The sequence below is a fragment of the Trametes versicolor genome, assembly GCF_000271585.1.
Source record: "Trametes versicolor FP-101664 SS1 unplaced genomic scaffold TRAVEscaffold_7, whole genome shotgun sequence".
In the NCBI taxonomy this organism is placed as follows: Eukaryota; Fungi; Basidiomycota; class Agaricomycetes; order Polyporales; family Polyporaceae; genus Trametes; species Trametes versicolor.
Genome location: NW_007360327.1, coordinates 1,638,624 through 1,658,336, shown reverse-complemented (window position 1 = coordinate 1,658,336; position 19,713 = coordinate 1,638,624). Strand labels below are relative to the sequence as shown.

General features: G+C 55.7%; 5 protein-coding genes and 1 non-coding gene across 6 annotated transcripts; 3 read left to right on the top strand and 3 right to left on the bottom strand.

Annotated features, from left to right (window-relative positions):
- Positions 1 to 507: 507 nt before the first annotated feature.
- TRAVEDRAFT_125339 (uncharacterized protein) lies at positions 508 to 750 on the bottom strand (the record flags this gene model as incomplete). Its single annotated transcript, XM_008041586.1, has 1 exon — positions 508 to 750. A coding segment is annotated over one exon (243 nt), but the record flags the coding sequence as incomplete, so codon positions are not given.
- A 6,934-nt stretch (positions 751 to 7,684) lies between these two features.
- On the bottom strand, positions 7,685 to 8,862 carry TRAVEDRAFT_65412 (uncharacterized protein; the record flags this gene model as incomplete). Its single annotated transcript, XM_008041585.1, has 8 exons — positions 7,685 to 7,930; positions 7,989 to 8,039; positions 8,099 to 8,245; positions 8,299 to 8,374; positions 8,433 to 8,462; positions 8,514 to 8,658; positions 8,721 to 8,771; positions 8,826 to 8,862. 8 exons carry the CDS (start codon positions 8,860 to 8,862, stop codon positions 7,796 to 7,798), a joined length of 672 nt encoding a protein of 223 aa, XP_008039776.1. The 3' UTR covers positions 7,685 to 7,795.
- Positions 8,863 to 10,060: 1,198 nt separating this feature from the next.
- Positions 10,061 to 12,305, top strand: TRAVEDRAFT_65411 (GMP synthase). The gene is made up of 11 exons (XM_008041584.1): positions 10,061 to 10,141; positions 10,191 to 10,290; positions 10,341 to 10,453; positions 10,512 to 10,652; positions 10,704 to 10,919; positions 10,969 to 11,102; positions 11,160 to 11,584; positions 11,640 to 11,899; positions 11,959 to 12,008; positions 12,068 to 12,173; positions 12,231 to 12,305. Exons 1-11 carry the CDS (start codon positions 10,085 to 10,087, stop codon positions 12,246 to 12,248), a joined length of 1,620 nt encoding a protein of 539 aa, XP_008039775.1. The 5' UTR covers positions 10,061 to 10,084; the 3' UTR covers positions 12,249 to 12,305.
- Positions 12,306 to 15,089: 2,784 nt separating this feature from the next.
- Positions 15,090 to 15,171, top strand: TRAVEDRAFT_t120. The gene has a single exon. It is a non-coding gene; the product is annotated as a tRNA-Ser (tRNA).
- A 453-nt stretch (positions 15,172 to 15,624) lies between these two features.
- On the bottom strand, positions 15,625 to 16,888 carry TRAVEDRAFT_169628 (alpha/beta-hydrolase; the record flags this gene model as incomplete). Its single annotated transcript, XM_008041583.1, has 4 exons — positions 15,625 to 15,932; positions 15,987 to 16,419; positions 16,471 to 16,657; positions 16,707 to 16,888. The coding sequence occupies 3 exons, from the start codon at positions 16,886 to 16,888 to the stop codon at positions 16,030 to 16,032; spliced, it is 759 nt and encodes a 252-aa protein (XP_008039774.1). The 3' UTR covers positions 15,625 to 15,932; positions 15,987 to 16,029.
- Positions 16,889 to 17,181: 293 nt separating this feature from the next.
- On the top strand, positions 17,182 to 18,276 carry TRAVEDRAFT_126360 (uncharacterized protein; the record flags this gene model as incomplete). Its single annotated transcript, XM_008041582.1, is given in 4 exon segments — positions 17,182 to 17,328; positions 17,389 to 17,508; positions 17,524 to 17,769; positions 17,833 to 18,276. The coding sequence occupies 4 exon segments, from the start codon at positions 17,182 to 17,184 to the stop codon at positions 18,274 to 18,276; spliced, it is 957 nt and encodes a 318-aa protein (XP_008039773.1).
- Positions 18,277 to 19,713: the final 1,437 nt, after the last annotated feature.

Here is a 19,713-nt window from a genome sequence, read left to right as displayed (position 1 = left end):
ACTTGGTGCGAGCTCGGCGTATGTAGTAACTCTGATACTCTGCTCCACTGGGATGCAGCGCGTGTAATACAGCCTGATCCCTTGCATATATCCAGCCCCCACTCCCGGCTGATTAGACTCGTTACAAGCGGAAGACCAGCCAATAGAAACAAATCATGCAGAAACGTCCTGGCTCCTGCTGTGCGCCTCCCGACTCGTACGTCTAGGGCGTCGGGTGAGGTAGGCGAACCGCCTTCATACGATCGTGCCCTATCCGCCAGCGACAAAGGGCGTCGGAGCTGTCGCTGAGGGGCAGGCACGACTACATGAAAATGGAGCAGCAGGACGGTAAGGCGCGCTTACCGACCTACCGAAGATGCTGTCGCTGGCGCGGAGCGTGTTGTAGGTTGAGGGCCAGAGGCCAAATGCTAAGTTGAAGTTATATTAGTGCTGAGCTATGGTGCATCGAAGTAGAACACATACCTGCCGTTGACGGGGTTTGGACCGTGTGAATGACGAAGAGGATGCCTACGGAGGGGTGTTCGTCTCTGGGAGAGAGAGCATGACGTCCCAGTCCCTAGGCATAATGCTTCGGAGTTTGTCCATGTGGTCGACGTCGTCGATGTACTTGTCGTGGTATCGTCGGATCACCGCGAGCAGCTCGAGCTTGGCCATGCCCACGTACTGACGAAAGCGTATGCGCAGTCGCCTTCCCGCAAGCCACTCGATGATGAAGTGGATGTCGCTTAGGTCCGACTTGAGCTTCCGGAGATAGACAACGGCAAACCCGCCTCACTCGCGCGCATAGTGGAGATGTGAACATGAGGACTGTTCCAGATGTGTTCGTCATTCTCCTGAATTGGTGTCAGCATTGCAAGTTGCAATAAATATGTGCTGCAACGCGTGAGGTCAGGACAGCATAGTACTGCCCGTCCCGCCTATGAACTGCGCTTAACGTACCTCAGCGGTGTAGAAGAAGGTGAGCTGCAGATCATCATCTCCGAGATGAAGGTCGAGGTCCACAACGCTGTCTCGTAAGCCGAAGACGGGCGTGCCCATTATGAGCACATCTATACCGTAGAAACGCGGTGAAGTCAGCTCTCGACTGCTTACATGGCGCACCGCACACGACCAATTACTCATCTTGACCGGACGGTTGCTGCCTATACATGCCAAAGCGAACCCGTCTATATAGGCATGCCGGACACCCATACCGTCGAAATGAGCAGAAAGGGCTTGTGCAGCAGTGATATAGTCCTACCAGTTCAGAGTAAGTATCGAGAAACGGCGCGACGCGACGACGTCAGAGTGGGGGGACGACAGGGTAGAGGGCACTCTAGCGGGTCCTGTCGACTTTAAATCCGAGTCGTCTCCCGAGTATTCCTGCTGGTTTGCGACGCCGGTCGGGCGGATGCCCTCATTATCGTGGACGGCTCGTACGGCCGCCCTCGTGGAACGTCGAGGCACATTTGTTGGGTTGCTATTGGTCCGCTTCTTCTTGCGTGGAGGCATTTTCACGAGGAGGGCGATTGTCGTGGTTCAGGACAAGAGACAAGATGTGGCGCAGCTTCACGTCCCGATCAGAATTTGCTCTCGCCACCGTGACACTGCCACACGCATAGTCTCTCTTCGCGAGAATGTTGTGGGCAAAGGCAACGAGAACTCAGAGGCCATACTAGGTTAGACGGTCCATCTTATCTAGGGACTAGGAGCATCTAATTGCAAGCGGTACACGGAGAGATGCGAGCTTCAACGGGCGTTAGCCTCGAGCTCAAACCCTACTTGTTGGTTTGTTTCTGGATTCGCAGCAGGTAACATTGCTGGAGTCGCACATTCCATTGCGCCGAAGCGTGCAAAACGAGAATGCGTAGTATACAGTCCATCCGACTTCACATTTCCCGAGGACGCTCTACAATACAGATCGAAAGCAGATCAGCAGACGAAAGCGACGGACAACGCCCCGCAGGCGGACTCTTATACATGGTGACTAGGATACGAGATATTAAGCACGCAGCTCGTAGTGCAGGTCCTTCTCACAGATCGAGTACACCTCACGCGGGGACCTGGCCTCTCCCCCGTCCGCCGCGTCCGCCGCCGCGCGGTGGCCCGCCCCGACCGCGCTCGACCCCAGGCGGGAATCCGCGGCCGCGAGCCGGTTGAGCGTACATGCCGCCCCGGCCTGGGGCGAAGCCATTGCGCCCCTCGAAGCCGCGGCCACGACCACGACCGCGGGCAGCATGGTCGAAGCCGTTGCCGTTCGCAATAGGCGCGTTCTGTGGAGGTACGGTCTTCGCTTGTCCGTTAGCGTTGCCGTTCGGAGCTTGCACATGGGGAACAGCGGCGGTAGGGGGACCACCGCGCGAAGCACCGCGCCCACGGTTGGGGTTGGTCATGATGTGTACGGGAGCGCCTTGGCTGGCACCGTTCGACCTGGAGTCATTGCCATTGGCATGTTGGCTGAAATGATCGTTAGTCAGCTGCGATGCAATACAACGACTCGACTGAACGTACGGAGCAGGCCTAAATCCGGCAGCGGGTTGTTGACCAGGAGGAGGGCGCACAGACGGGTGAGGCCCAAAGCGTGGCTTGAAGGGCGACTGCGGCTGCTGCTGGGTGGGCGCTTGCGGGTTCGTCGACGCGACAAACTGGGGGTTGGTCAAGTTCAAGCAGGACGAGAACTCTACAGTCGAGCCCCGGTACTGTGAGCACCTATCGCCGAGCGTGGAGCCGGACATGAACGGCGCGTCCCAGATGACGTCCATGGACTTCGCGTTCATGCCGACGACAACGCCCTTGAACGAGAGCGGTACGCTGCCCGAGTCCTGGACCATGATCACACGGTCGCCCAGTGCAAAGTGTTGGTTGTGCAGACGATAGACGGCGTGGGACGGCTTGAGGACGGCCTGGCGAGGGATGCCCTTAACGATCGCCTTCTTGATGTTCGTGGCGGACTTGCTCGCCGTGAAGCTATCCGCAAGCGCTTCGATCTCCTTGACGGTAGTCTGCGCACAACGGACGTTAGGATATAAATCACCACATGACTGAGCAGACGTACCTTGCCGAGCTGATCGCAGAACAGAGATACCGGCTCGAAGTCACGGACACCCTTGCTGTTGAGCCACGTCTTAACTTCCTTTGCCTTGGCGTCGGGGTTAGGAGCGTCTCCGAAAACATCGTGGGCTTTGACCATCGCTGAACATAATGTTGAGCGGGAAGCCTGTGACGTGAGATGCACAAACTTACCGTCACCTCCTCGGTCTAGCACATCAAAGACCTCCGGGTACTTGGCCTACAACAAGGAATCAGACTTCTGTCCACGGCCTTATTTGAAGCGAAAGAGGTCACCTTGTACTCCCGGATGAGCTCGACAGCCTTCTGGCTGAACTCCCAGTAACGGCCATCCTTGCGCGAGTACTCGATGACCTTGAGGCCCTTGCCCTCGAACTTCAGACTAAGGCCGAGGTTGTTCTTGTTGCCATCCGCACTGACGACCATGAAGCTCGACGTGATCTTCGACAGCGCCCGAGTGGACAGCCCCAGCATCTCCGACACCTTGAACGACGGGAAGTACCGATTCTGGAGGCGGTTCGCGACCACGCCCTTGAACTTTTCGTTTTCGGTCTTCTCCGACGGGAAGAACTACGTGAAGGGGGATTGAGCTCGAAATTCGCGCAAGGGAGATGTTTACGGCACGTACCACCAGAACAACGGACAGTGCGTCGTCCGTGGTGCCTGATACCTGGGCAGCGACGCCGTAGGCGTGTTCTCCGAGGAAGAACACCTTGCTGCCTTCGGGGAACTCCTCAGAGAGCGGAGGGGGCTCCTTCTCGACGAACCGTGGGTCCTCTGAGAAGACCTCCGAAACGGCCATCTGAACGGCCTGCTCGACCTCCTTGTCCGCTTCCTCGTAGTCCTTGACAAATGCACCGTTGTCGAGACGCTTCAATCCTGCAAACGTTCATCAGCAATGCAACACCCAGAAACCATTGAGGTCTATTGCCGACCTTTCAAGGGGCGCACATGGAGGATGACCTCGATGTTGCCAGTGATGACACCGCACCGCTTCGAGTAGTACCGCTCGATCTTCTCCGCCTTGCTCTTCCACAGCCCCAAGCCTTGCGGCGTGTGCGGGTTCGATACTACCTTCGCCGGCTTCCCTGGGAACATCGAGAGTTTCTCGTACATGAACAGCGAGTCCGAGATTGCGGAGACCATGCCCTCCTGCAGGAAAGGCCAGTTGTGGAACACCCGCTTGCCGATCATCTCCTGCGCGATGTCCGCGACTTTCCTGTGCTCATGCGCGTTGTCGATGTGCACGATCATAGACTTGTTGCGACTCTCCGAGCCGTGCACGTTGACACCGTGGTGACCCAACGAAGCCGTGTGCGGTAGCGTTTGGAGCGACGGGAAGCCCGCCAATGCCTCCGCACCGAGGTGGACACCTTCACAGAGACCTTCGATGAGATGCAACCCGTTGAGAGTCGGCAAATCGAAAGGCTCCATCTTGCAGAAGCACTGGTAGAGCGTGGGGAAGAAGCCGGGAAGTGATGACGGATACTCGGTTGGTTGGCCAGGAGTATAGGTGAACTTGGTGCTCGTCCCGAAAGAGTTGCGGTGCTTCTCATCCGCCGTAAGCCGATGTTCACGCGCTGGATATAACATTAGCATGGCTCTACGTCCAGGGTAGGTACCGCTCACAGGACATCGCCTTCAATAGTCTCTGCTCGTCAATGAAGGGGATCTTGACGATGGCTTCCCAATCTTGCTTCTTCCCGTTGAGATCGAGCTCGAACTCCACCGGATAGAAGTCCAGGATGGGCGAATTCGGGTCATACATGAGGTCCTTTGAAGAGCGTGTGTCAGTTTTCTTAAAGTAGCGCCATACATACGAGGTCGCACGAACCCTGTATGCTGGCGGAATGAGCTCCTTGCTCGCTTCCGGCAAAACGCCCATCAATTGCTCGAATGGGTGGAAGGGCCTGGCGAGGTCGAAATTGAAGGACATCTGGTCGACGCCCGTCAAGTCTGTGCAAAAAGGTATTCAGCCAAACGCAACACGGATAAGAGTTAGCTTAAACCCACCCGAAATGCGCGGGGCATAGTGGTAGTTGTAAAACCAACTCCACGATGCGACGCCGCTATAGTAGTAGTACATGACCCACTGCAGGCCCTCGACATATTTGTAGACGAGATCGCCCATATCCTTCGGGTCGTCATAGGATATCTCAAGTTTCCCCTGCGCGAACGGGTGAGCTCAAAGCAGAACAACTAAACCGCAATATATACCTTGTAGTATCCCCTCTTCCATTCGTCCATCTTCTCCTTGATAGACAGCTCGTATCGCGCGTCGAAGTCGCCCTCCTTGTCCTCCTCCGCTACCTTCGCCTTCTCGTACTTGTTCAGCACGCGATCAACCGCAATCCTGCTTTCTTCCTCTTCCTCATCTTCCCATTCCTCGTCGTCTGCTTCGCCCGCGTCCCCATCTTCTGGTATAGGCTCCTCCAACTGCCCCGGGAACCGCCAGGTCACAAGGTTCTGGTCCTCATCGTATTCGTCCCACGTGATCGAGAGATGCATGTCATCCGCGAGGCGGGTGATGAACTCTCTATCCCGCGCCGCGAAGGTGTTCGGCATCGTAAGGGGCGGCTGCGAGGCTTGCTGGGCCGCCGACAGTTTCCTCCGCTCGTGCACGAACGCCTTCACCTGATCGAAGATCTTCCGCTGTGATGCGGTCAAGACTGCGAGTACCTCTAAGTAAGTGGCATTCCACAGAAAGCAATTACGCGACGTACCAAGCTGTGAGCGCTTGCGACCCATCTCCATCTCCTTCACGTGCTTCGCCTGCTTGCCCTTGAACCAATTCACGTTGGCATACTCCTTCTCGAATACTTCGCGCTCCCACTCCGCCATCTCGTCCAGGATCACCTGCAACCGCTTCGTGTTGATGGTCCCGCTCTCGTTGATATAGCCGTCTGCAATGGGGATCAGTATGGGAGGTCGCTTTGGTTAGAGTCGTACGCACCAAGTGTCGGCAATGACTTCTTGTACACGTCAAACAACTTCTCCAACCCATTCTCGTGGATGTGTAAATCCGGCAAATTCGGCAGGAAATCGTTCCCGACGAAGACAGCCAGAAGGATAAAGTCGTCAATAACGCGCTCGAGATTGTAGGCGAACGGCAGCACGGGCTCGATGTCATGGAACTCCAGGTCCAGATATTCTCGCATCAGCGCGAGATGTAGAAGGTAGAAGTTGATGGATTCGAGACTGCAGCGAAATCTGTTAGGGCCACCGCAGCTGATACTGGTCAATTGTAAGACGCGCACCTCTTGTTGCTCTTGCTTTTCGAGGCCGGCCCGAACTTTACCTCCTCCCGCAGCAAGCAGAAATGAGGGTCGTGGCTCAGCAGACCCAGCATGATCAAATCGGCGTCTAGGCCGTACAGACAGTGCCGCACATTGGGGTCGTAATCCAGCTGTGCCCTGGACAGACGGATGTACTCCATGATCTTGTGCTCGCCTTCTCCGGGGACGTCGTGCCCGGACAGCACCACCGTGACGTCCCTCCAGTTTGAATCCTCTGAAATCTTCTTGTTCACGAAGTAGCGCAGCTGCTGCGACAGCCGTGCCATGAACTCCGTGCCTGGGACGCAGCGCGGATGAGAGGCCCGCTACTACGCCACGCGTGGAGACTCACCCGGTGTGATACAGTTGCTGTCAAATGCCTTCTCCTCAGGCAGCTTCTCTCCCTTTCGCTCTGCTTTCTCTCTGACCTCCTTCGCCTCCTTCGCTGTCCGGAAGCGACGGCTACGCTGCTGGTTCATCTTCGCCCTAGGTGCGACGCCGTCGATCGCCATGAAGAACAGTTTCTTAGGCTTGATCTTGCCGAAGAGATGGTCGACATATGCGAATATGGACGTGAAAATCTGTGCTTCGGATAGTCGGAAATGTGCGTCCTCGTCGTTGGGGTGGGAGCCTGCAAGCTATGTGAGCGCGGATGGGAGGTGGGGAGAGTCGTGGACACGTGCAGTTGTGGATGATTCCGTTGAAGTCGACATAAAGGTTGTCTGAGGACGATCTTAGCCACCGGCAAAGGAACAACAAGGAAAGCAGCACACCGAACTCCGGAATCTTGTTCTCCTCAATTAGTTGCGATGTGAGGGGGTATCGCTCCCTGAAGGGATATCAGAGACAGCTTATGTATCTTATAAAGTGCACGCACGAGATATATCTGAAGAACTGTAGCCAGACTAGTGAGCGCAAGCGAAGACGTCAATATTTCGGTACTAACCTTCGGAATACCTGTGAACAACCACACGATCAGTAGGGGTAGTGCGATGGGGTGGCGAGCACTGACCCATGACGAGTCGCTATAGTATACAGTACAACGCCGGGGTTCGCGTTTGATGGGGTACGGTGCTGGGACCGTAAGTTGTGGGAGGAGGAGAGGATGTCGCTGTGGCCTCGAGGACGAAGCGCCAAGCAGGCCGGTCGATCCCATTTAGGCAAGCGCCCACATATGAGCGGTTAGCCATTTGCCTCGAGGCTACTCACCGCCCTCCAGGGCTGGCGGAAGTCATAATCTTAGTGCTGGTTTCACCCACGGACAGAGCAGATTATTGCTTGAGAATGCTAAATTTCGAACCCAGTACATATAGAGCCCAAGGCGTACCCCGAACGTGTTCTATGCGCCCACTCGATGTCTTCCGTTGAGCCATAGTTTATTGGATTGACAGTACATAGTCCATACGCAATATATCTGTCCCCGAGTCCCGTTCCGTTACCAAAGACATAGATAGTACGCACGTATGTCACAATCACGCCTGGAGCCCTTCAACCTCAGTGTGTTTGATGATCACAGACATCTCGAAGCTGCCCCCCGCGGCGGGAGGAGGGACCTTGATGGGCCCTGACCCCGCGACTTCATATCCGAGAGCTTTATAGATGGAAACCTGTCGCCAGAGTCAGCGACGTTTACCATGATCGTATAGGGATAGCTCTGGTCCATACGTTCGTGGGCCCTACTGTTTCCAGAACGGACGACACACCAGCAGCACGGGCCTGGCGCACGCATATCAATCAGCCCAATTCCACCCAAAGTTAGTTTATCAGAGTCGCACCTTAGCGTCTCCATACTGGGTGAGTGCTTTGGCCACACCCTTCCGCTGATGGTCCGGAGCCGTACCGAGCAGCTGGAGGTGATAGCTCCCGACTTTGACGCCAGGGCCCAAGGACTTCTCAACAAGTGCGTCGTAGTCTACCAGAAACTATAGTTTTGGCGTGAGCTTGAGAGCAGCATGGGATGCAATATATGACCAACCGTGTCCCACCACTCCCGGTACTCAGCGGGCAGACGCTCCATAACCTGGTCCCAACCTGCTTTGTGCTGAGCCTCCCTGCAATGTTGGACCAGGGTGAGGGAGTAACCTGCACAGCACCGTAAGGTTCACTTACGACGTCAGGAACTTTTGACCAGGGCCAAACCTGTTTGGAGATGAGTAGCGAATCGGACAACTAGAACAGATTATCGTTTACCAAACTGCCACGCCAACCACTCCTACCTCGGGTAGTTCGGCGACATGGACCTCTCCCTCTCCGTTGACAAGTGCGGCATTGATCTGAGCGAGGAGCGTGGGTTCCTGCAGGCTTCTGTCTCCACCAAGCGCGGTGCCGAAGAATTCTGGTGTCATTGCGCATGAGCTACAAGCTCAAGACCATTTGCTGGATAAGAATACTACGGACGGTACCCGAACGCCTCGGCAAGAACCTTGGTGTATTGGGCGAGATCAGCCTCTAGAGCCTAGTTAGTAAGCATGCGAGTTGTAACGGTCGGACGCAGTGGCGTACCTGAGGGGTTTGTAACTTCGCGGACGACGACGGACATGATGAGGATGTAGTGAGAAGTTGGTCCACTTCAGCAGTAGCATCCTCAATTCTTATAGCGAGGTCTACTATGAAGGCAGTGCTCTACTCGGAGAGACACCCCTGAACGAGACTTAGCACCGATGTGGATGATGATCAAGACGTATGAAATCAGAAGGCGTCTGGATCCTCGCATGGGCGCACACTGTGACTATAGGACGCTCGGAGAAGTCAGTAATGCGGGTCGATCCACAACACCCGTCTCGTCGCCTGATCATGGATGGCGTTTCACGTCCAGATCTGCGGTTGGTAGAGGCATATTTGAAAAACGCACGTCAAAAGCCAGGCACTGACGACTAAGCAGCACGTCTCTTACGGCGGACGGAGGCCAGACGGGCGTGCCAGTGATGATGAGCTCCCAGTACGGGCGCAAATAATAGCCTCGAAAGGCTATAGCCAGCAATACTGTTCGTCTCAAGTCAAGCTTCGTCAGTCAACCGGTCACGACCGGCCTACGGGGGTGAACGCGTCTACGACGCACCCTAGCACCATCGTATGCACCCACATGCGAAGAAGACACGGACGTTCGTCGCCATGTCTAAAAGAAGACGGTTCGCTCACCGTAACTCTCGCTCACCATGGCCCTATATCGTGTTAATTTCGGTCAAGCAGCGAGGACGGTCGAAGTTATGACTAAAGATGCATCGTGACGGGGTCATGAATGTGTTTGGGCGACATGTAAAAGGTACCGTGCTATGGCCCGGGTCCTGATAACGCTAGCGCTCGTACTGCACACTAGTAGACCAAGAAAGGCTCGAAAATCGCGACCACGCAGGATATGTTGAGTTATACAGCTCCAGTATCGTTCATCCGTCGCTAGAAACTTCAGACAGTCCCGCACAGAGTGATAGCGCAAGATAGAGGTTGTAGACAAGATAGGACCAGAGGCAAGATAGCAGCTTCGAGGAGAGCTGTGATAGATCTGCAAATAGTACATTGGGGACGGGACGGGATCCATAGAGGTGCTGTTATGTCGACGAAGAGCAGGAAGGGAGACGAGGGAGAGACTCTAGTAGACTGACGGTCGGGAAGAGGAAGCACAACCGACAAAGCGCCCATAATGGATATTGGGCGTCTATCTTATCGGCAAATTGTCTTCATCCTTGACTCCTCCGGCCGGGCAAGCTATAGAACCTACGCCTTCGTCTCCTTCCCGACCCACCTCCCACTCTCCCTCCTCCACCATGGCTGAAATTCACGACCAGTTTGATACCATTCTGATTCTCGACTTTGGCTCACAAGTACGAGTCTCGTGAAGCTGGCGCGAACATCACTAAAGCCCAATCGCAGTACAGCCATCTGATCACCAGAAGATGTCGTGAACTGAACGTCTACGCCGAGCTCATGCCATGCACCCAAAAGATCAAGGATCTCAACTTCAAGCCGAAGGGTCCGTGACCTATCTCGCCACGAATGACGCGGGCTGATGAGTGCCCGTAGGCGTGATTCTGTCTGGCTCGCCATACAGCGTCTACGACAAGGACGCGCCTCATGTCGACCCGGCGGTCTTCGAACTCGGCGTCCCGGTCCTCGGTATATGCTATGGCCTTCAGGTGCGTTTCAATCTCTGACTTATAGCCAGAGAGCTGCTCCTGATGGTGGAGAAAGTAGGAAATGGCATGGAACATGAAGGGCAAGGTCGCGAAGTGCGACCACCGTGAATACGGGTTCGCGCAGGTCCAGATTTCCAAGATCGGCGGCGAAAGCACCGGCGCAGACGCCCTCTTCCAGGATCTCGGAGAGGAGCTCCAGGTATGCACAACCTTTCCACAGGCGTGTCTTCGAGTACTCATCCCATCGCAGGTATGGATGTCGCACGGAGACCAGCTCTCGGAGCTGCCTCCTGACTTCCACATCATCGGCCGCACGAAGACCGCGCCATTCGCCGCCATCGCCCACAACTCAAAGCCATTCTATGGCATCCAATTCCACCCCGAAGTGACGCACTCAAAACGCGGCAAGGAAGTCATCTCCAGATTTGTCATTAACATCTGTGGAAGCGCACAACACTGGACGATGGTAAGGCGCTAGTTTATGCTGCAATAAAACCTGTCTGAATTTCTTGTAGAACGAGTTCATTGGGAAGGAGATTTCGCGCATCCGCGAGATTTGCGGACCGACAGGTCGTGTCATCGGCGCCGTCAGCGGCGGTGTTGACAGCACCGTCGCTGCGAAGCTTATGCATGAAGCTATCGGCGACCGGTTAGTTCACCCATACCGACCGCCCACGCCTTCACTAACGTCCCTCTTTTTGCTCAGCTTCCACGCCATCATGGTCGACAATGGTGTGCTCCGCCTGAACGAGGCGCAGCAAGTACACGAGATGCTCAACAAGGACCTCGGCGTCAACCTGACCGTCGTCGACGCGTCGGACCTGTTCCTATCCCGCCTCGAGGGCGTCGAGGACCCTGAGCAGAAGCGCAAAATCATCGGCAACACCTTCATCAACGTCTTCGAGGAAGAGGCGAAGAAGTTGGAGGCTGCCGCGGAGGCGGAGGAGGCCCAGGGTGCGGCGGCGAAGGGCAAGATCGAGTGGCTGCTCCAGGGCACGCTCTACCCCGACGTCATCGAGAGCATCAGCTTCAAGGGCCCGAGCGCGACGATTAAGACGCACCACAACGTCGGCGGCCTGCTCAAGGACATGAAGCTGAAGCTCATCGAGCCCCTCCGCGAGCTATTTAAAGGTGCGTAGCTTAATCGCGGCGAGAGCCTTTGGTACTGAGAATACTCGTGATACAGACGAGGTCCGCGCTCTTGGCCGCCTACTCTCCATCCCCGACCACCTCGTTCAGCGTCACCCCTTCCCCGGACCCGGTCTCGCTATCCGTATCCTGGGCCTCGTCACACGCGAGCAGGTCAAGATCCTGCAGCAGGCCGACAGCATCTACATCGAGGAAATCAGGAAAGCGGGTCTGTACAACCAGATTGCCCAGGCCTTCGCTGTCCTCCTACCGGTGAAGGCCGTCGGTGTCATGGGTGACGCGCGGACGTACGAGCAGGTGCGTACTCTTGCTCATATATGTTACTGTACGGGCAATACTAACGATATAAACGGTAGGTCATCGCTCTGCGCGCCGTTCAGTCGGAAGACTTCATGACAGCCGACTGGTAAGTCTTGCTTGCTGTCTTCTGCTCAAGGACAGAACTAACCGGTTGATCGCTCTCAGGTTCGTCTTCCCCTCCGAGGTCCTGCGCCGCATCTCGTCGAGAATCACGAACGAGGTCTCGGGCATCAACCGTGTCACGTACGATATCTCGTCCAAGCCCCCGGCGGTAAGCATCGTCACTCCAAATCATCTCTGGACTGTCTTTTCTGACGGGCTCTTGCAGACGGTGGAGTGGCTGTAGTTCATAACATCACGATCATAGAAGCGCATATTTTTCTGGGACTGTAACGAAATCAAAACATGTAGAAGTATCACGTTGAATGTGTCTTACGTGTATCCGCAGGTGTTCCGCATTCCCGCTTGTCCTGGGCGACAGTCTGTCGACCGGCTCTCACGAAGGGCCCTCTTGACACTGGTCGCTACGCCCATACCTCTCCATTCACATCGGGCACAACACGCCGAAGCCAACGAGAACAAGCTGTATGATGCAGTGGCGAGCATCAGCCTGCGCGGCGCGTAACCAGTTAGGAGACACAGCTTTGAGAATACTTCAGACGACGAGGTGAATATCTCCCCAGACACGGCAAGGGTGCGTGCGGATATTATGCATGCTTTCTCCAGTCCTGTAGGTGGGTCTGCGGGGAAGTGGCTTACTAGCCCAGGGTTTCGCCACAGGTCTGGTCGGTGAGTGTTCGGGCTGTGATTGTAGGGAAGACTCGTCTCGGTACGCCCAAATCCTTACCCCGTTCACCTCTACCTAACGTTTTCCGGTTGATAGATCGTAGTCTTTGTCTCCACCATCTTTCGAGCGCGCGCTCTGTGAACGGCTGCATTCTGACAGCAGCCGTATGTGGCGATGTCAGAACGCCTCCGCAACTGCCGTGCGCCGAAAGTCCTGAGAAAACATCAGCCACCGGTGAGTCACTCTTGTTCGTCGGAGCAGGCACTGTGGTCACGTCAATGCGAACGGCGCGCTGAGACAGGAATAGAGAAGCGCGGCCTCCGCGTATATAGGTACCCTCCCAGCAGGCTTGTGCAGCACTCGCCAGTCCCACGGAATCTAAAAGAACACGCACCACCCCTCCACTGCACCTCCCGTACACAACCCTCCGATGCAGGTCCTCAGCAAGGTGTTCGCTCTCGTCGCCATTTTTGTCGCGTTCACCGCGGCGACCCCTGTTGCTGACAGTGGAGTTGCCAGTCGTGCGTAGCGCCTCAATTTATATGGAGGTAATGGTTGACTGACAGGGATAGCAGCGAGCTTCACCCCTATCTGCCCGTGTACTCCTGATGGTCATATTTGCGCGGATTGTGTATAACCTTCAGTTCGTTTTGTGGTAGGACACTCCAATCATCTAAGCTGCTGTTGAGGCTGACGAAGACTTTGTAGGTATAGGCGGATATCTTCCTGGGACTGTAACGAAAGTCAACCATGTAGATCTCAATCATCATCGTTGAATATGTCTTACGTGTAACTGTAGGTGCTCGCGAGATCTAGCAGGCCACGCTCCCGCCTGCTGCTGACAGCTGTCTGTCGACTGGAGCGGCCGGTCCTTGATACTGCGGTCGCCCCGAGGTTGTTCACCGAGGACGAGCGGAACAAGTTGCATGATGTAGGGGCGGGCATCGTCCGCCCGGATCCTGACTAGTACTTCATCTAGAATGTCGACAAGGAACCTAGCTTTAAGAATACCCTGGGATAACAACGTGCACTGGGGCCCGGCTGGGGTGTGGCTACTATGCTTGTTTCTGGACAGGTTGAACTTGGTAGGTTCTGTCGCAGGTTTACTGTGGGTGCTGGGCTGCGGAGTGTGGGGAAGACTCGTCCTGGTACGCCAAAACGTCTACCCAATTGACTCGTACCTGATGTTTGTCGGCCAATAGAACGTAAAATCTGTCGCCGCCACTTACGAGCGCGCGCTCTGTGGACGGTCGCACCCTGACAGGAGTATGTGGCGATGCCAAAACGCCTACGCAATTGCCCTGCGCCGAATGTCCTGAGAATGCATCAGCTACTGGTGAGGCACCCTTGCTCGTCGGAGCAGCCCCTGTAGTAATGTCAGCGCCATCATTCCCGAACGCCGCGCTGAGACAGGGACAGAGAGGCGCGTCCTCCGTGTATATATGGACCGCGAGCAGGCTTGCAAAAAGCTCATCAGTCTAACCCGGGTTTCCGAGATACAACACGCACCACCCCTCTGCCGCCTCTTCCACGCACAGACTTTCCGATGCAGGTCTTCAGCAAGGCGCTTGCCCTCGTCGCCATCTTTGTCGCATTCACCGCAGCAAGCCCCGTTGCCGACAATGGTCGTGCGTAGTACCCTGACATCTGCCCTTGAGAGATATTCTGACGATTAATGGACTGGGACGACAGTGGGCTCTAACCCCTTCTGCAAGTGTGTTGGCGGTGTACTCAACGCGTGCTTATAGATTTACTACTAGAGGGTGAACGGCGATGCTTCGCACGCCAGGCCCGATTCCATACTCCGATTGATACTACTGAGAATTTAAACGAGCACGCACCCGTCGTTTGTAATATGAGCAAGTTCGCGTCAAGCTATTTTGATTGAGTTTCTTTCAATGGAGGTAATAGTATCTCAGGCCCACCACTATGACTCTTACAAAGTATTCGAGAACCATATATGCGGTATGAGGCCACGACTGGCCAGTGCCACCGTCCACGATTTTGAAGTGCGCTCCTAACTCTCAAGGAAGCCAGGCTGCCAGACAACGCATGCGTACAGGAGGGCTCCAGACACACTTCCGGAAAACAAAATTTGGACTTTGCGGTCTCCCATGAACGACCGCATAAATAGCCAGTACTTCATGAGCATAGCAAATGGCCTACCCACCATACGGTGACGAGAGAAACTCGGAAGTATGAGAGCGGGCAATATTTGCGGTGAAAGTCAGCCTGCCTCCAAGGCGTCCTCAGCCACAAAGCAAACATGCGCAAGCGGGCTACGAAAGTCACGTGGTCTCTACCAACCTCACAAGAAAACCGATTCTTTATGGAATCGGAACTACTGTAATGAACCTGGCACACGATCATCCTGACTTGCTCACCTATATACATCTTCAAGGCGCTATAGCCAAGTGGTTACGGCGAGTGATTAGAAATCACTTCCTCTTTGAGGGCGCAGGTTCGAGTCCTGCTGGCGTCGATTCGTGTTCTTTTTAGGCCTTGCGGGGGGGTCAAACATCTCTTTGCCATTCGTTGTGGCTATCCTGGTTTACGGCTGTTCGTAAAGTTTTCCTAGTCTTTCAGACATGCATGTGGTGCCTATACGGGCGTTGAGGAAGAGATCAGAGCCAGACTGCGCGTATGTCACAATGCACGGGAACGTGACGATGCCAGCATGATCACGGTGGCGAGGACTGACGAGGACGGACGCGTCTCTGAACCACGACGTTCGCCTATTCTCCCCTTTTCCATATTCCTCCACGCAAGAAGCAGCGGATCGAAAGCACCACGACAAATGTGCCTCCACGCACGACAAGGACCACTACCCGAGCCGCTCGCAACAGTTTTGGCTACGACTCGGATGCGGCTCGCGTCGCAAATGAGCAGGAAGCCTCAGAAGAAGACTCGAATATAAAGTCGATAGGACCTCCGTGTTATATTCTAGGATACAGCGTTGAACTTCCAACGTCCAGGGGATTGCAGCTAAGAATCCGAGTTGTGTTCAAAACAGACTATTACTCCCTACTCTCCACATGACCGAGATATACGAGCGTTTTGGAGAACGCAATGCTGCTCGAGCGCGGATGCACGCGGGGCCGCACGTCTTCGAGAGCTTCGACAAGTCGGGGTGGCCGGTAAAGCGCATATAGTCCAGCGTAGTGCTCTACAAATTTAGTTTCGCAGCACCGTATCACCAATGTCATTGCCGTTGAGATCATTGGTAACACCGTGGAGAATTACCTACGATGAGTCGGTCATCTTCAGCGTGTATACGACCGGGATGCACAGACTCACGTGGGCGGAGTATGCTATAGACCGCTCGGCAGTGGGCACGGCGTCACTGCACCCAAGTCCGAACGACATCCAGAAGACGGCGGACGGCCGGCGGCTCTCTCCAGAAATGCGACGCGCCGGCGATCTCGACGACCTCGAGCTTCCCGTGGGCCTCTGCGACGTCTTGTGCTTCTGCCACGTGCAAGTCCTTGAGCCCCTGAGCCCACGCGTCGTAGCTCTCCACTGCGGTGAAGTTGTCGCCGTCGCTGTATATGACGAGTACGTTTGATTTCGGGTCGCGGACGAGGTCCCGGAGCGCGGTGGTGTACCAGTGTGTGTGGAATGCGGTGAGCCAGTGACGCGGGCCGAGGGGGTATGACAGGAGGATGTGGGATGTATCCAGGTCGGGGAGCACCGGGTGCATGGAGGCGATCAGCGAGCCATGTGAGTAGCCCTACGGGGTGGGGTAAGCAACGGACTTGGAGATATATCGATAACCACATACGACTATGACGAGCTTCGACAGCTCGGGACTGTTGGAAAGCACCCACTTCACGAGGTCCTTGAGGTCTTCGACCTCCTGTGCGCCAGTCAAGGACGCCCAGCCCTTGGACTTTCCGACGCCACGGGAGTTGTATCGCAGTACGTCATATCCTTGCTCTAGCAAGGGTTCGGTCATTATCTTGAGAACGCTAACGAGGTCAGGCAAACAGTGGCAGTAGATTCAGGTGTGGCACTTACGGATCATCCATCCGGCCTCCTAGCCATGACCATGGGTGTAGACACACGGCGAGCTTCTTGGGGCCGTTCGCCGACGTTGGCTGAAGGAGCACGTATTCGAGTGTAGTCCCCGAGGGGAGGTCGACCGTATCACGCCGCGTTGTGCGTGCAGTCGATCTTCCATGTCCATCTTCTGAAGACATTTCAAATGCGCGGTGCCGCGATGCACGAATGGGTATCAAAGCGGGGAAAGAGGCTGAGGACGAGAGCCAGGCGGTTGGTGTGCGCCCAAGCGCCACCCGGACCCATCGGGAGATCGGGCGCTCATCTCGAATCGGCCATATCGAGATCGTCCCCACATCTAGGCGCGCGCCTGATCTCCTCATAAACAAGCTCTCAGACATCCTACTACACGCGCACACCGGTCGACCGCCGTTCTATCTCCCTGCATGAGGCTCTACTGCGCCGGGGACGAAGGCGTTGTACCAAATCTGCCATGGCGCCCGACAAAGACCCGAACTTCCCTCCTAATCTCGACATCCACCCCCTCGAGAGCGCGACGTCCGACGCGGACGCCCGCTTCGATTCCGCCGCGCAGGAAGACGCCATAAAGACGTATGGCATTGCGGGGCGTATCTGGTACGTCGTTTCCTGTGACGATACACAATCTCAACGCTAAGATGTTGTTTGCGAAAACAGGGAGGCGTCCCACGCGATGCTCGCGTACCTAGATCCACAGTCGCCCCTGGAGTTCGACCCGCCGCCGCCTACGTCCTCGACATCACCCGGCGGCCTCCCACCCACCACCACTAAATTTACCGGGGTCGAGCTGGGATAGGGCACCGGATTTGTCGCGACGCGCGTGGCCGAGTGGATGCACCCCGACCGCGACCTCCTCATCGGAACCGATCTTCCGGACGTCTGCGAGATGCTAGAAACGAATCTGCACGCATGTCCCGCCGTCAGAGTGCGCCCGCTCGCGTGGGGCTCTCGGGAGCATGTTAGCAGCATCGCGGACGAGCTTGGGCTCTCTGTGGGCAGACCCTCTCCACGCCAGCTCACCCACGTGCTGTGCAGCGACCTCGTATGTCCCCGACCCAGTACCCGACGCTCGAGCTGTGTGCGACTGTCTTCCATGTGCCGATAGATCTACTTCCCTGCGTTGCTCGCGCCGCTCCTCCGCTCTCTCCTCCATCTGACATTGCCGCCCTTGGTTGACGAGACGTATGCGCACCCCGCATCGGTGGTCCTGTCATACAAGATGCGCAGCCTGGCGAAGGAGACTCCATTTTGGACCGCGTTCGGCCTATGGTTCGAATTTGCGCCGGTGCTCGCGCGACGCCGACCTTCACTAGCAGAAGAAGCTCAGTCTACTGTCGAGGCGCCGGTTGAGGAGTGGTCTAGGTTTTCACCGGGAGACGACCTTGACGAGACTTTGGTTATCGTCGCGACGCGCCGGCCTGGTTCAATGTTGTGGCAGATACCTGAAGATGATACCGCCCTGCTCGCTGGGGCTGGGGCGTATGGAACGGACTCCTCCAAGTCGGATGACCAGTTCGAGCGGTTTCTGCTCTTGGGGATGGATGTCTGACGGATGTATGGCGGACACAGATAATACTATCACATGGTAAGCTCGCCCTCCTTGATCCATATTATAGGGCTCGCGCTAAACGAGTGATAAAGTCTCAGCTCAGGCTACTGGATGTAGAACAGGGCTTTGCAATCTATCCACAATCTATCGGTATAGCATCACAATTTGCTTAGCCTGACTGCGACTTGTATAATGGGTGACTCTCCGTAAGAATTTAGATACAGTTTGTCCCGCAGGAAATATGTGACAGGGTGCCCACGCGTTTTAGCTTTGCTATCCGCGACCGGCCATTCGAACACGATAGACACAGGTTTTGATACAGGTCGAGTGGAGCAGAAAGTCCTAAAGCGCTGTGGAAAGTGCTCGATAAACTCCTGATGTGGTAGGCGAGGGGCTGCAAGCGCTCAAAAAGCCCCACTTCAGGACGCCGGAGCGCGTTCGCTAACGATTTAAACACACTCGCACTTCAAGCGACGTTTATAGAGGGGGGTACCCCCCCTCTCTAAATCATTGCACTTAGAGAATGTGGAGCGAGATTGCAGAATTTGAGATTGTCACGCTCGGAGTGGGCGTCTTGGTGCAACCGAGGTTTAGATCATCTAAACCTGTATCTAAACAGCTTACGGAGAGTCACCCAATACATGTACAGACACGAGAAATCAGAGCAATGTTATCTCTACCTACCCCTTACAATTTCGTTCATACGAAGTCGATGTATGCGTGTTGGCCTAGTGGGAGTGCATGGGCGCCTACAAGAACTAAGTTGAGGACGGGCGCCAACAGCCTGCGTCGGTTCTTTTGCTTCCTCCACCTCGCCGTGAGCCTTTTAGTTCGCGCGTACGTGCCGGCCCTCCGAAACTCATACACCTGCACAAAAGAGGCGTAATGTCGCAGGATGTCGTGTTACATGGTGGCTGCAAGCCACACAATCTCGGCCCTGGGCCGGCGTACGCGAGCATTTCGAGGGAAGAGGTACGTATGAGTCCCTCGGCCAATCTTCGACCCCGGGTTGTAACTGACGTGCCTCTCACCCCAATAGAATTTAAACGATTATGCATGGCGCACCAAGTGACCACCGCGCCACCGCATGCCGCGAGCCCCGTGTCCAGCGCACGACGACACGCTCGCGCCATACCCCCGTCAGCAGCGGAGAGGATAACGCGGCAGTCGAGGCTCGCCCTATCCCCCTGCGGCTCCCCGTTATCGCGCCTTCTTTTTTCCGGAGGCACCGTTTGACCATACCGGATGAACCCCCCATGGGAATCGCAGCGCACAGAAGACGGCCTGCGCGCGATCACGTGCACGTGTCGCCATCCCCCCTTCCACGCACGCAAATAATGCGTGGGGCACACTCCGCGCAAAGGCATCTCGGCGCCCACGGTTATAAAGCACGCAGAAAGAAGAGCGTCTGCTGCATCCTCCGAGTCGTCTTCTCCA

Excerpts from the sequence above, each read along its gene's own strand:
- TRAVEDRAFT_65411 (XM_008041584.1), top strand. The coding sequence starts at position 10,085 with ATGGCTGAAATTCACGACCAGTTTGATACCATTCTGATTCTCGACTTT. Across the intron at positions 10,454-10,511 it reads GTATATGCTATGGCCTTCAG|GAAATGGCATGGAACATGAA; the intron begins GTGCGTTTCAAT and ends TGGAGAAAGTAG. Across the intron at positions 11,900-11,958 it reads ACGCGCGGACGTACGAGCAG|GTCATCGCTCTGCGCGCCGT; the intron begins GTGCGTACTCTT and ends TATAAACGGTAG.